The sequence below is a fragment of the Vicugna pacos genome, chromosome 13 (assembly GCF_048564905.1).
Source record: "Vicugna pacos chromosome 13, VicPac4, whole genome shotgun sequence".
NCBI classification, from domain to species: Eukaryota; Metazoa; Chordata; class Mammalia; order Artiodactyla; family Camelidae; genus Vicugna; species Vicugna pacos.
In genome coordinates, this window is record NC_132999.1 from 18,849,929 (window position 1) to 18,862,928 (window position 13,000).

The window sequence follows — 13,000 nt, forward strand, 5'->3', positions numbered from 1 at the left end:
GGTAACCCCCTCACCAATTCATGACACTGTTTCTGTGGGAAAAGTGTTTCAAAGTGTAAGCCAATTGTTTGGAATGTGATAGAGAATCTCTTCATAAGATTACTTGCTGTGGGCAATTTTTCCTGTCCATTCTCAGTTTTAGAATGGAATCAATGTGCTTGGAATCTCCGAAATATATTGTATGGTCTTTGGGGGAAAAAAAAATGAAACTTTCATAAGGAAGAAAAAATACCCAACATTTGTATTACCAAGACGAAACTTTTGTATTGCACATTCATATTCAGCAATATTTCCTACTGACACTGATTACCTAAATCATACTTTGGCGCTGCAGAATAAATGCCTCTGTTTCAGACATGTAGCAAATCCAATAATCTACCATTTCGATAAACCATCCCATTAACAGGGAGTAACTACAAATATTCTATACACAAGTACTTCGTATCATTGTGGAAATACAATCAAGAGGCAACGCTTGAAGGCCACATATTAAGGCTATCTTGGTTATTTAAAACGTTTATAAGCAACAAAGACACTTGCAAAAGATAGTACAAAGTAAACAGCATTTCCATCTTAGGAAAAGAAAAGCCATTATAAGCCAACAACACATCCAAAAGGTATCTTACAACTTATTGCTATTATTCTGATGCAGGACAGATTATTGCTTAAAACCGCACATTTCAGAACAGCAAGAAATGTTCTTTTTTTGTTACCTGTTAAGCAAGGCGACATCAGAAGAAAGAATTTTAAAATTAAACTCTTCTTTTGTGTTAAAAGTGAAATTTATTACAATATGGTAAGTGCAAGTATTAATTAAAAATGTTGGTTAAAATTACAAAGTGTCTATAGAATTTTTCTACTATAAATATTGGAAATAACCTTAACAATTCTATACACACATAGAGTATTGAAGACATAAACTTGTGGACAAGGCTAAAGTATCACTTTTATTTTCTCCTGATCCCAGCATCATGCCAGAATCTGAAGGGGTTACAGTTTAGGGTTTCAGTGTTTTGAATGTACGTCAGTCATTACACATTAACAAGGCTTTACAATCATTCCTTATGTTCTAATTAAGCAGTTCTATTTCCTATATTTCCCTTTCTCCATAGGTCTTGGATAAAAAGTCGAACTAGAAAAACTGTGATTACGGGACCTAGCCTGGCCTGACATGAATTCTCAAAGATTCATTTAAAAGTGGCACAAAGTATTATATATATATTTCAAAAGTCCTACAGGACGGGAAAGACAGTAAGTACACCAACATATAAATAAAATTAAGCAGCTCACCTTCTGCTTGCTTACTTGGTTCCAGGTCTCTGGTGAAAGAAGCCACAGCCACAAAGAAGTGAGGGCAAATTAGACTGCTGGGAGTGTGTGTGTTGGGGTGGGGGTGGGTGGGGTGGAGAGCAGCCCCGGGAAGGAACTGGGGAGAAACGTCAGATTATAAAGGGAAATTAAACAGTGTTATGTATCCATTCTTCCCCCTCCTGCTAAAGCAGGGAATGGTTCCAGCCCAGCCCCGCTCCCCTGCATCCCAGTGGGGGCTCTGTCCCCCCAGCGCTGTGAAGACAACCACTGCCTTTCAGACACTGTGAAGCCACAGCTGTTCCCACTTCACAAATGTGAGGAACAGCCTATATATTATAGGTGCAGACACTTCACAAATACCAAAGAGAGGCTGAACTGGGCCTCAACATGAGGGGCAGGTGAAACAATGTTTACAAATGAGCAGCTAACTCCGAGAGAGGTTAAGTGGTCCGGCCAAGGGGAAGCAATACTTATTCCTCCATGACGACGCTTCTCTGACTTTAACATGCGTATGATTCGCTTGGGATCTCATCAGAATGCACTGGCTTGGGGGCAGGGCCTCAGATCGGCTTCTGTAATAAGCTCCTAGGAGATGCTGGTGCTCTTGGCCTATGGACCACACTTTGAGAAGCACAAGTCTGCAACACGAAGAGGGAGCCACCTCTGTCTCCCCGGGCCACAAGTGTATCTTGGCAGTCCTGAGTGGAGCTGAGACAGCCCCAGCGTTCCGTGCCCGCCCCAGCACATCCCCAGGCCCACGGTGGCGGGGCAGCGCACAGCTGTCTACAAGCCTGTGTTTGTGAACATATCTTCTGAGAGCACCGTTGTTGACTATATGAACAGCTAAACAAGTAACATAATTCAACGGGAGTAGATGGAGAGGTCATTGGCTGGGAATAAAACTAACCTTTTTCCCATGTAGTCCTCCTAAAAGTGAACCTGATTACAAAGGTATAAAAAACCAGCATATTAAATTTCAGAGTAAAAGGCCACATGTGCACACATATACATATAGTATGAATTCTAAGATTAAATGCATTTTGTCAGAATAAAGTGCGTGCTACCACTGCTCCCAGCTAAAATCATCTCCTCTTCCAAATACAAGGAAAAAACCTTGAATTGTAAGGAAAATGACCGCATTGCCTGCCAGCACCAGGCCACAGGCTCCCCATTTGATCTGAAACACAAGAAAAGAGGATTAAATCTCACTTTCTTCACATTGCACTTTTTGCATATCTATTTCCTGCATTAGAAACATCCAATGAAATATTACATAAAACTGCTAAAAGGCTTGATAAAGTAATAGGCAGAAGATAGTGAACTGTTTAGTAATTAGTCCAATTACTTCGTGATGCTTGTTAATGAAGTCTAGTATCGTCCTTAACATTTTCCCCATTAGACGTATTTCCCTACTTGTTTTCAGTAGACAATGGCCATCTCAAGTAAAAGACATGAATCAAGATTACAAAGGCTCCAGTTACAATACTGGGCACTGAAAGTCCTGTATGCTTTGCCTTCTTTCACAAAAATAGGAGTTGGAGAGTTATGGGACGATCTGTTTCTTTTCCAGGCAAGAAAAGATTTTAAATAACAATCTGCATGCAAACAAAAAGAGCTTTCCAGTGTGGCAGATGGTTTCACAGAGGCACAGCTGGGGATGAGAGTACCCTCCAGTGGGCATTTGTTTTGTTTTGTTTTAATTCAGCCAATAGAAAACAATGAAACTTTCTTCATAAAACGTGGTAGGGTACTGAAAGGTAAAAACAGAAATCTTTAGAGCAAAATTTAAGAAGTACTAGTCTAAGGTACACGAAGAGTAAGATCATGACAATCTTACATTCAAAAACCTTCACTGCTTCTCTGTTATCTGACAGAGTCCAAACTGGCATGGCCTTCTAGACCCTTCCCAGCGAGGCTTCCCCAGCCTTCCAACCTCAGTTTCAACCACTCCCTTTTTGCTCCATCATACTGGACTGTTCTTTATTCCATGTATTGCATTTTCGCACTTGGGTACCATTCCATATAATAGCCCTCCCGACTTCAGTCAAAACCCTATTTATCCTTAGAGGGGCACATCAAATCCCAGCTGTAATTTCTCTCTTCTTCATGCTCCAGTGACATTCTGATCATTTTTTAATTACCACACAGAGCACATTTATCGACCACTTACCCATCAGGCTAGTTTCTGTGCTCTTTGAGAACAGAGACAGTATCTGGTTCTTATTCCCAGTGTCTTATTACAAATAGCATATGTTCCAAAGATGTTTACTGTATGAATAAATAACACTTGTGCAGATCTGATATTCAGTGACCCACACAAGAGTTTCATGAAATTGAAACAGTATGTTATTGGGTGAAATAAAAGCAAATAGTATGAAAGACAGTGAACATCAAAGAACTTTATAAATTATACCCATAATGTGTGTTTTAGAGATAAAAGAAAAAATTTTATATTGGATATTGATGAAATAAAATGCACATTTTATGGCAAGACAAGAAAAATTAAACGTAAAAATTTTCTCTGCCCGATTGTGTCTTCTCTTTCCCCTTTAGTGCTTACTGTGCGTCTGCATAAACCAGGCCTCCTTAGGAGATAACGTTCCTTCTTAATCTCATAAAGGGCTACAACTGCTTAGAAGATAACCTTCCATCTTGTCAGGGGCCACGATGATCCATGACCCCCTACTTGCTTTATACATGCCGATCTGGATTGTGTAAACTGTCAATAATACGTTATTTGACGTATAACCCTTTATCTCAAAACCTTTGACCTGAAACAGGTGGAACAGGTGGAACTTTCTTTTCTGGAAGACTGTCTCCCCAGTTACAATCCTAAGGTCAGTTCGAACACAATTTTCCATTTCTTTCTTAGGTTGACTATTGATTAATTTTTTTCGTCAACAGTATGAAGATGTTCTTATTCATTGTATTTTCTAGTTGCTATACAGTTTTCCCTCAACATACGCCTATTGGGTTGAGAACTGTGTCCATGATCCTGTTTGCAGGAGAAGAATTTGATATGATGTTGAGATGTTGTGATTTATAATTAGAAATATATATTTGGTCTTTGTCCCCATTTCTTAAACAAAGCTTCTAAAACCCTTGGAATTTCCTAAGTGATGAGAGTAATAAAGGTGACTTTTTTTCTGTGAATGAGGTGACTTTCGGAAAGCACCTAAGGATGGAAGCCGGTTGCAGGAGACAACCACGTGACTAGAGAGTTAGACCTTTCAGTCTCAGCCCCTAATCTCTGGGGACGGGAGGGGAAAGGAGGTGTAGGAAAAGGAGAGGAAAGGGGCAGGGGGTTGACTCGATCTCCAACGGCCGATGGTTGGCTCAGTCATGCCTGTGTAATGATGCCTCCTCATTACACAAAAACTCAAAAGGATGGCACTTGGAGACCTTCCAGGTTGATGATCTGCTGATCTGGGGAAAGTGGACGCGGACGCTCTGTGCCCTGCTCCCACACCGAGGCCCATGCATCTCCCCAGCCTGGCTGGTTCTGAGTCATATCCTTTTACAATAAACTGGTAATCTAGTGAGTAAACAGGTTTCTTGAGTTTTAGCAAATTATCAAACCCACCGAGGGGGTTACTGGGAACCTTTGCATAGCCTGTCAGCCAGAAGCACAGGTGACAACCTGGACTTGCGATTGGCATGTAACCTGGAGGTATAAGAGTACTAGTCTCTGGATAGGGTTTCAGAACAACTCCAGATAATAGCTTACTATAGAAAAAGCAAGAAATCCCTTGGTCAGGCTAAAAGCAGTAAGGGAAACAAAGAAAGCACTCTGAAAACACGGGCAAGATGCTGACAGGGAGCTCTAAAATGGGGGATCAGAGAAACCAAAAACAGTGATGGAAATGAAACTGTGGTTCCAGGCACAGGCCTTTGACGGAAACTCAGCAATAACTGGGCAAAACAGCAGACAACCAAACTTACCACAGCCACCCGGGCAAGAATAACAGGAAATCCAAAGGCAGAAACAACAATTCCAGTAGTGAAAAAATAGGCCAGTTCCCGACAGGCACTGCTTGTTGCATCGGAGTCATACGTTGCTTTCTTGGCGATGAAATAGGGAATGGGAGAGATGGCGTGGAAGATCAGGACGAACAAGGGCCAGTAAACGCTGTTTAAAAGAAAGAAAGAAAACCAAAAAGAAAAGATGCAGTTATATGATATTTAAAGATACATTACTGTTTCAAAATTAATATTACCTTAAAGGTCCAGGTCAGAAATTATTTATTCAGTTGTCAATATGAGTACATAAAATGATTTCTACCAGAAATAGATAAGGAGTGATCATTAAAAATTACTAATCCATTAATGTGTAGATAGCTTACATTGTGTGAAGGAACAACCACACAGTGTAAAATCTAGACTCTATGGGTTTCTGTATTACTGAGCTGTAATTTCTTTAAGGACAGAAGCTTCTCTTAGTTATCTTTGCCGTCTCTATAGAACACAGTACAGTGCTTTGCACACGCTGGTTCAGTAGTGATCTTTGGAGTGTGCACACATTGGAAAGCTTTCAGATGTTTGGAATAAAACCCAGATGCCTTACCCTGGCATACAAAGCCTCACACTTGATCTATCAGGCCAATTTCTTCCATTCATGCTGTGCTGTCTTCCTCCATTCGCTTAAACTGTAGCCACAGCAGCCCTTCTGTTCTGCCAACGCTCGGAGCCCATTCCTTTGCCTGGAATGCCCTCCCCCTAACTCATCAGCCTGATAAATTTATTCATCCACCAGGTCTCACCTTAAAGACAACCTCTTCCCTGCAGCCCTCCCTGACGCTCCCTGGGGAACTCGCTGGCTTGAAGCTCTCACTGCACTTGGTACACACCCTCCACCAGAGCTGGCTTACTAGCTGGACTGTTTGCCTGTCTCTCACTCCCAACTAGAACTGTAAGCTCCCTGAGGACACGACTGTGTCTCCTCATTCTTGAATTCCTACTGGTCCAGAGGAGGTTTTCAATAAATGCTCATTAAGTGTTTACATCAGTTTTAAAAAGAGCTTTTCTATGAACAAATACAACTCACCCAGGATGGGACTTGATTCAAAATTTGGGCTTCATTAACTCATTGGTTAGAGCTCAGCGCTACACTGACCAAACACTCTAATACCCACAGTATTAGTAATAGTGACAAAGACACAAAAAGAATAGTTCTTTTTGAAATGATAACTTACCCATAATCCTCTAAGGCACATCCCAGCATAAGAAAAGTCAGCCCAATAGCCCCACTGAAGGACAAAGCCACAAGAGCTGTGAAAAATAAAACCAAGAGTTGTTAAGCCCCAGTGGTTGCCAGGGGCTGAGGAAGGAGGGGAGGAATGGGGCGGGACTACCACTTGGTATAGAGTTTCTTTTGCGGATGATGAAATGTTCTGCAATTAGAAAGTAGTAATGGTTGCACAACCTTGAAATCTACTAAAAATCATGGAATTTTTCATGTTTTAAAAAGGTTAATTTTATGGTATGTGAATTCTATCTCAATTTTAAAAATGAATTAAGAAAAGAATAAAAGGTCCTAAATTGAAGTAAGAGAAGTGATTTCCTTATTACATTAGTTGATGTTACATCTGACTAGCAAATGACCACCTACGTCCGTCACTTCTGACTCATCAGGTGGAGAAAGAGCTCAAGCACGCCTAGTACTCAACCCCTAGCTAATGGATGGATTCCCCCCACATTTATGACAAGAGCCAGCCAGCCAGTCGATGTGACTCCAGTGAAGGGAAACTCACTACCACCTGAAGTAGGCCATTTCATTCTGACGGTTTTTAAAAGCTGAAAACCCTCTTTCCTTAAATTGCAGCCCAAAATATACACCCTTTGATCATTTTGCCTCCCCAAACCACAGTGCTTCAGGTGTCTGAAGACTGCTTTCATGGCTTCATTGAAAATGCTTCCCAACTAGTAGCCACTGAATATTCATGTCCCTGCCTCCGTTGGACATTAATCTTTGATGGGGTAGGAACATGTCTGTTTTGTGCTGCTGAGTGGGAGACAATATGAGAGTTGTTAAAAAATCTTGAGCTCCAAGTCACCAACATGGGTCCAACATGGGTTCAAATCTTAACTCTCACTGAGTTGTTAAGGTTGTATGACCTTGGGTTTAGAAGCTTTAAAGCTGCTTTTTTTCACCTGTAAAATGGGAATAATGGTGCCACCTTATTAGGGAGTGTGTGGGAGTTAAATGAGACAATCTATGCAAGGTGCTCAGTAAGCAAATGTTGACTGTGGCAGGAATCTGCTCACTTTAGCAATGTTCTTTGATAAAGGGAGAAATCAAAAGCACAGGACACTGAATTACCCAAAGATTCTTCTGAAAAAACTCCTTAATACTCAAAATTAGTTACTGATTAAACTAATTAACGCTTTGAGTGCTTCCTTTCACTGTAAGAAGCAATTTGTGGAGACTATTATAGGAAGATACCAAGGTTCTTTTTACAAATATCTGGGAGTGTACAGACATTAGGAGGCAAGGAAGGACTATCAGTTTCATATATTATTTTCATTTCATGTCACTTTTGAAAAAAAAATGTACAAAAGTAACTTTCCCCATATTGCTTCCTTGTAGACGATCTTTCCCTCGGTGGCTTTGTGCCCAACCATCTGCACGACTCCCTCCTCCAGGCCATTCAAAGCTAGGAACCCTACACCTCTTCTGTGACACCAGTCTCTCAAAGTTCACAACTCTATCCCTGGTTGATGCTCTTTACCCCCTTGCTTTTTCAGGAATTGCATCTTCCACCATCTCTTAAACTTGGAGCCAAGCAGGAATCCAACTTCATCTCTCCTGTCACTCCACACTCTTGCTGGGACATTGCATTCAACCCACAGCTCCCCAGTACCACGAGGGCTTGGCCACACCTGATGTTGCAGCCCAGAGGAGGTCCTAAGAATTAGGCCTGTGCCTCCAACTCCAATCTGGACTTCTCTGCCTGGGGAGCCAACAAGGACCTCAAATCCAACCTGTGTAAAAATGAAACATCCCCACCTTCTCCTCCAAAACATACACTTCATCCCTTCGAAGGTTCTACCTTGAAAGATCAACACCAACTCTATACTCTGTTTCCTAGAAAATCAGTAAGTCAAGGTGACTCAATCTCCCAGATCTCATTCAAAATCACTGCTAAAGATGAAGTGACTTTGTCCCACCCCCCCTCAAATTCATATATTAAATCTTAGCGCCCAGTGAGATGGTATTAGGAGGAGATTAGTTCATGAAGGTGGAGCCCTCGTCCCTTCCACCATGTGAGGACCTGGAGAAAAGACAGCTGCCTAGGAAGCAGGAAGCAGGCCCTCCACCAGACAACAAATCTGCTGGCATCTTCATCTTTGAGATCCCAGCCTCTAGACCTAAGAAATAAATGTCTGCTGTTTAAGCCACCCAGCTGACAGCAACCCTAAGGGACCAAGAACCACCTCTTCTCTCGCCTGCAAACTCAGCCCAAATTTCCCTTTTCTTATAAGGGCACTAGTTACTGGATGAGAGCCCATCTAATCCGGTATCATCCTAGCTTGATTACAACTGCAAGGCCCTATTTCCAAATACCATCAAATTCACATATACTGGGGAGTTAGAACTTGAACATATTTATTTGGGGGATACATTCAACCTATACCACCACCTAGTGCTCCCACTGTATCTGAGCACACTTCCTTTAAACAGTAACAATTACTGTTTAATTAATCTAGCTCTGTTACCCAACAATAACCTCCCATTTGTCCTTTTATTCCAGGCCTCAGGCATACAGTAGTCCTTTAAAAGTTGCATCGAATTGCCTGTAAAAAGCTTCCATTCCTTAGCCCTTTTCCATTTCACAGCCTATATTTCTTCCTACTACATCACAATTTCTAACACATTCTCACATAAACATCATTGTTTGATAGTTTCTGAGTATGACTAAACACTGTGTAGTGCTCTCACTTGTCATCTTTTTCTGCATTGGCTTCAAATGTATATATTACGCAAGGGACACTGTCCAAGTAAATCATGTTTTCTAAATTAATGCCGAATATAAAAGTCAGCCAGAATTAATTTTAAAATGTGTCTGCTACTAACAGCTTACACAGTCAGATAAATTTCATAGTGAATACACGCATGCGGAGAAATATATCCACACGCATGTTTATCGTTCCACCTAATCTACTCTCCCCAATTACGAGAAAAACAGCATTTCAGGGGGCTTCCCGTTGACACCGCCTGCAAACTCTGCCCAACTGGAAAAGCCATCAGGAACAACAGATGCCGAGAAGACTGGAGACAATGGCTCCTTTGCAAGAAATGGGAAACTCAGCAAAGTGGCAGAAAAAGGAAGGAGAGGCGTTAGAGTGGACATGTCAGGAAGTGGAAATCCAGTTTGAAACTCGACAGAGGAGGGGGTGAGGGGACGATCCAAGGAACTGAGAAGGAGCCGGGGAGGTGATGCCCTGCGGGGCTAGCCCGAGTCTCCCAGGGAGGGACCGCTCCCGGCGCGGGCTCCGCCTGGAGCGTCCGGGAGACGCCGGGAGAAGGCGTGAAGGCCAGCAGCCTCGCAGAAAAAGGAGTGAGGTTCCCCGAAACACGCCTCCACCCGCACCCCAAGGGGCAATGGGAGCAAGAGAGCTCCTTCCCACCCGGAGAGGCGGGGAGGGCGGCGGGTCTCAGGGAGGCCGGTCCCCGCCCACGCGCTGAAGGCGCAGCTCCAGGATTAGCCCCGAGCCGAGGCGGCGACCTCACCGCAGGACCAGCGAGCTGGGGACCTCGGAGGTACCTTTAACGCCCGCCATGTCTCCCAAGCTGGAGCCGCGGATGCTTCCGGCTTCCTGCCACGGCCCGGGCCCCCGCCCAGACCCGGCCCCGGGCCGCACCCCGGGCCGCGAGCCCGCCCCGCCACGCAGAGCCGCGCCCCTGCCGGTCCGAGCCCGCCCCGGCCTGGAGCCCCGCCCGGCAGTGGCGGGGGTTAGGGTGGAGGCACGAGAGGGGAGCCCCAGAAGAGCTCGTTGTTTGCATGGGCTTGCCCTGCTTAATACCAACTTTAGCGCTTTCGAACACTGGCATTTTCTCCTTCACACCCTGGTTTGTCTATACAGGCTTTCATGAACCTTTAAATAAATAGCTATTATTTAAAAATCTGATGTAATCTGATCTTCCCCAGCCCAGCCGCTCAGAGCCCCGCCCCCGCTAGGCCCCGCCTCCGCTTTCAGAGTCCCGCCCCTACCGGTCCCGAGCCCGGCCCGGACACTCGGAACCCGCCCCCTTCGGTCCGCATCTCCTCCGGCCCCGCCACGCAGAGCCCTGCCCCAGCTAGTTCATAGCTCCGCCCTTACCCGGATCTTGCTGCCGGGTCCTCCCCGCAAACTCGCTCTCAGGGTAACGTCGATGCCCGAGCACTCCTCCTAGTTCCCGAGTTTGCAGAAGCCCCGAACCAGCCCCACGCTCCTCCCTTCCATCGGTCTGCTGGGACCTCGGCTCCACCGAACCTCTGCGTTCGCGGGCCGAGTCCCTTCCCCGCAGCCCACTCGCGGGAAACCCAGTACCGCGCTTCCTGGCTGCAAAGAATCCCTGTGCGAGGGCGGAAAAAATGGAGAGGGGAGGGGAATTACTATCGGTGGAGGAGGAAGGGATACGCAGTTACTCTGATGTTACATTCTCAGCCCCAACTGCGCTTGTGCGCCTGTTTGCGTTTCCGTAGCAGCGGCTGCTGCGGAGGTAGGGTTGGGGCACCAGACACCAAAGAGGCCCGGAGAGATCCCCTTTGTATGAGCTTGCTTTGCTTAATACCAACTTTAGCACTTTCCGAACACTAGCATTTTCTCCTTTATTCGCCGGGTTATCTATAGAGACAAGGACCAAAATAGGTGCCTGAGGCTTTCATGAGCCTTTAAATAAATAGCTCTTATTTTTATACCTCAAGGTCTGCAGGTAACCAAGGCCAATTTAGACTTCACAGGGCAATTTAGCACTTTCTTCACAGGAACGGAGGGTTTTGTCTTGGCGGAGACAATCTGAAAAAGACGTTAAAAACCACCTGGTCCAAGTGCTTCTTCATTTTACCTCTACAGCAAAAGGTTCAGAAAGGACAGAACTTGCCTGCTTCACACACGTCTTTGGAGGAGGTTGGATTATGGGCCACTTACCCTTATTCTAGCAGACAACCCTTTCACCTTATGCTGCTGCTCCTCTTGCTTTTTCCTAATTTTCAAAAGGGCTGAAAGATAAAGGGGTTCGTGGGAATCCAGGTTCCCTTGGCTACGCTATTACAATGTCTCACCATCACCACCTTTCAGGATCCCTGTTCAGTTTCCTTTTTCAAAACCACACTGAGCATATTATTGTCTCAACGCATGTTTAATTTCTTGTGAGTTTATCTTCTAGCTCCTCCCACTTCTCATAAATGGAAGGTACACTCACTAAGAACATCGTGTTGCTAATCCCTGGCTCACTGCAGAGTTTACAGATCCAGAATCACACTGCATTCTTTACTTTGTAGTCTGCAGTCTATTCAAGAGCGCTGATAACTTCTCTTTCCCCACGTTGAGTTAAAGCACCCAGGGAAACTGCCTACCACTCAAACCTGGAAGCCTGGTGTTTTTTGTTTTTTTTTTTTTTTTTTTTTTAGTTTCCTTCCTGAAGTGCAAAGCTGCACCCATGAAGAAGACTCTACCCTTAATTGGTGAGGATTTCTGTGCAAATTTCCCTTGCATTTCCCTTCCTTTCCCCCTCCATTCCCAACCACCCAGCAGGTGTCTAGAAAACCATATATAAGGGTTTGCTGGAGCCTTCCACATCAGCGTGAGGCCAGTCCCATGGAAGGGGAATGGTTCTTGAAAAAAGTGACATGACTTCAGAGGCACAGTTTGGTCTGAGAGCCTCAGGCTTAGCAGTAAGAAACTGGAAGATGGTGAGGAGCACAAAGATAAGGTGTTTGCCCCAGGGTAATGTCTGGAATTAGAAAAATGTAGAGACAGTATTTGTCCCCAGCAACTTTCCTGCCCACACCAGCTGTCTGTTCCAGTTTTTAAAGCACCTGAAATTTAGCCATCTTGCCAGAGGCTTTAACCATCTACTGAGACAATCTGCATTTCTCTTGCCAGATGTCCACTGGAAAATTGTTCTTCCACGTAACCCATTCTATGTATCCTCAAGAATGAAAGAGCTACCAAAACGAGGAAGTAAAACTTTGGAAGCTGAATCCTATCCCCAACTTGCGGTCAGTGTGTTACTTGGAAGTATAAGACCCGTGTCCTTTGTCACACTGCCCAGGACTCCACAGGACTTCTTTGGATAAATTTTTATATTCTCTCCTTGCATTCAATTCTCTCACACTATGAACTAGGTTTTATTATGTCCATTTTACAGATGGGAAAACTGAGGCTGAGATAGTAACTAGTGAGTAGGGAAGCTGAGATCAAGCCCCAAACAGTTTAAATCTGAAGTCAGACAGTCAGCACTTCAACCATTCCCCATAGTAGATCTTATGCACCAAGAAGGCAGGAACCATCATAGTAATCAGAAATAACCCCTTACTGTTTAACAGGGCAATCAAATCCATTCATTAATTTAATTTCCCCTTACATCTCTGTTAGTATCTTGTATAAAGTATACACAAAGTATCAGTCAAATTCACAAATATTAATAAAGTTCACCATATATAGTATCATATCTCCCTATACTACAGAAAAAAATCTAACCTCA

General features: G+C 44.0%; 1 protein-coding gene across 1 annotated transcript; it reads right to left on the reverse strand.

Annotated features, from left to right (window-relative positions):
* Positions 1–773: 773 nt before the first annotated feature.
* On the reverse strand, positions 774–10,222 carry LEPROT (leptin receptor overlapping transcript). The gene is made up of 4 exons (XM_006205384.4): positions 10,077–10,222; positions 6,504–6,579; positions 5,254–5,440; positions 774–2,488 (listed from the first exon to the last, which is right to left on the reverse strand). The coding sequence occupies exons 1-4, from the start codon at positions 10,090–10,092 to the stop codon at positions 2,372–2,374; spliced, it is 396 nt and encodes a 131-aa protein (XP_006205446.2). The 5' UTR covers positions 10,093–10,222; the 3' UTR covers positions 774–2,371.
* Positions 10,223–13,000: the final 2,778 nt, after the last annotated feature.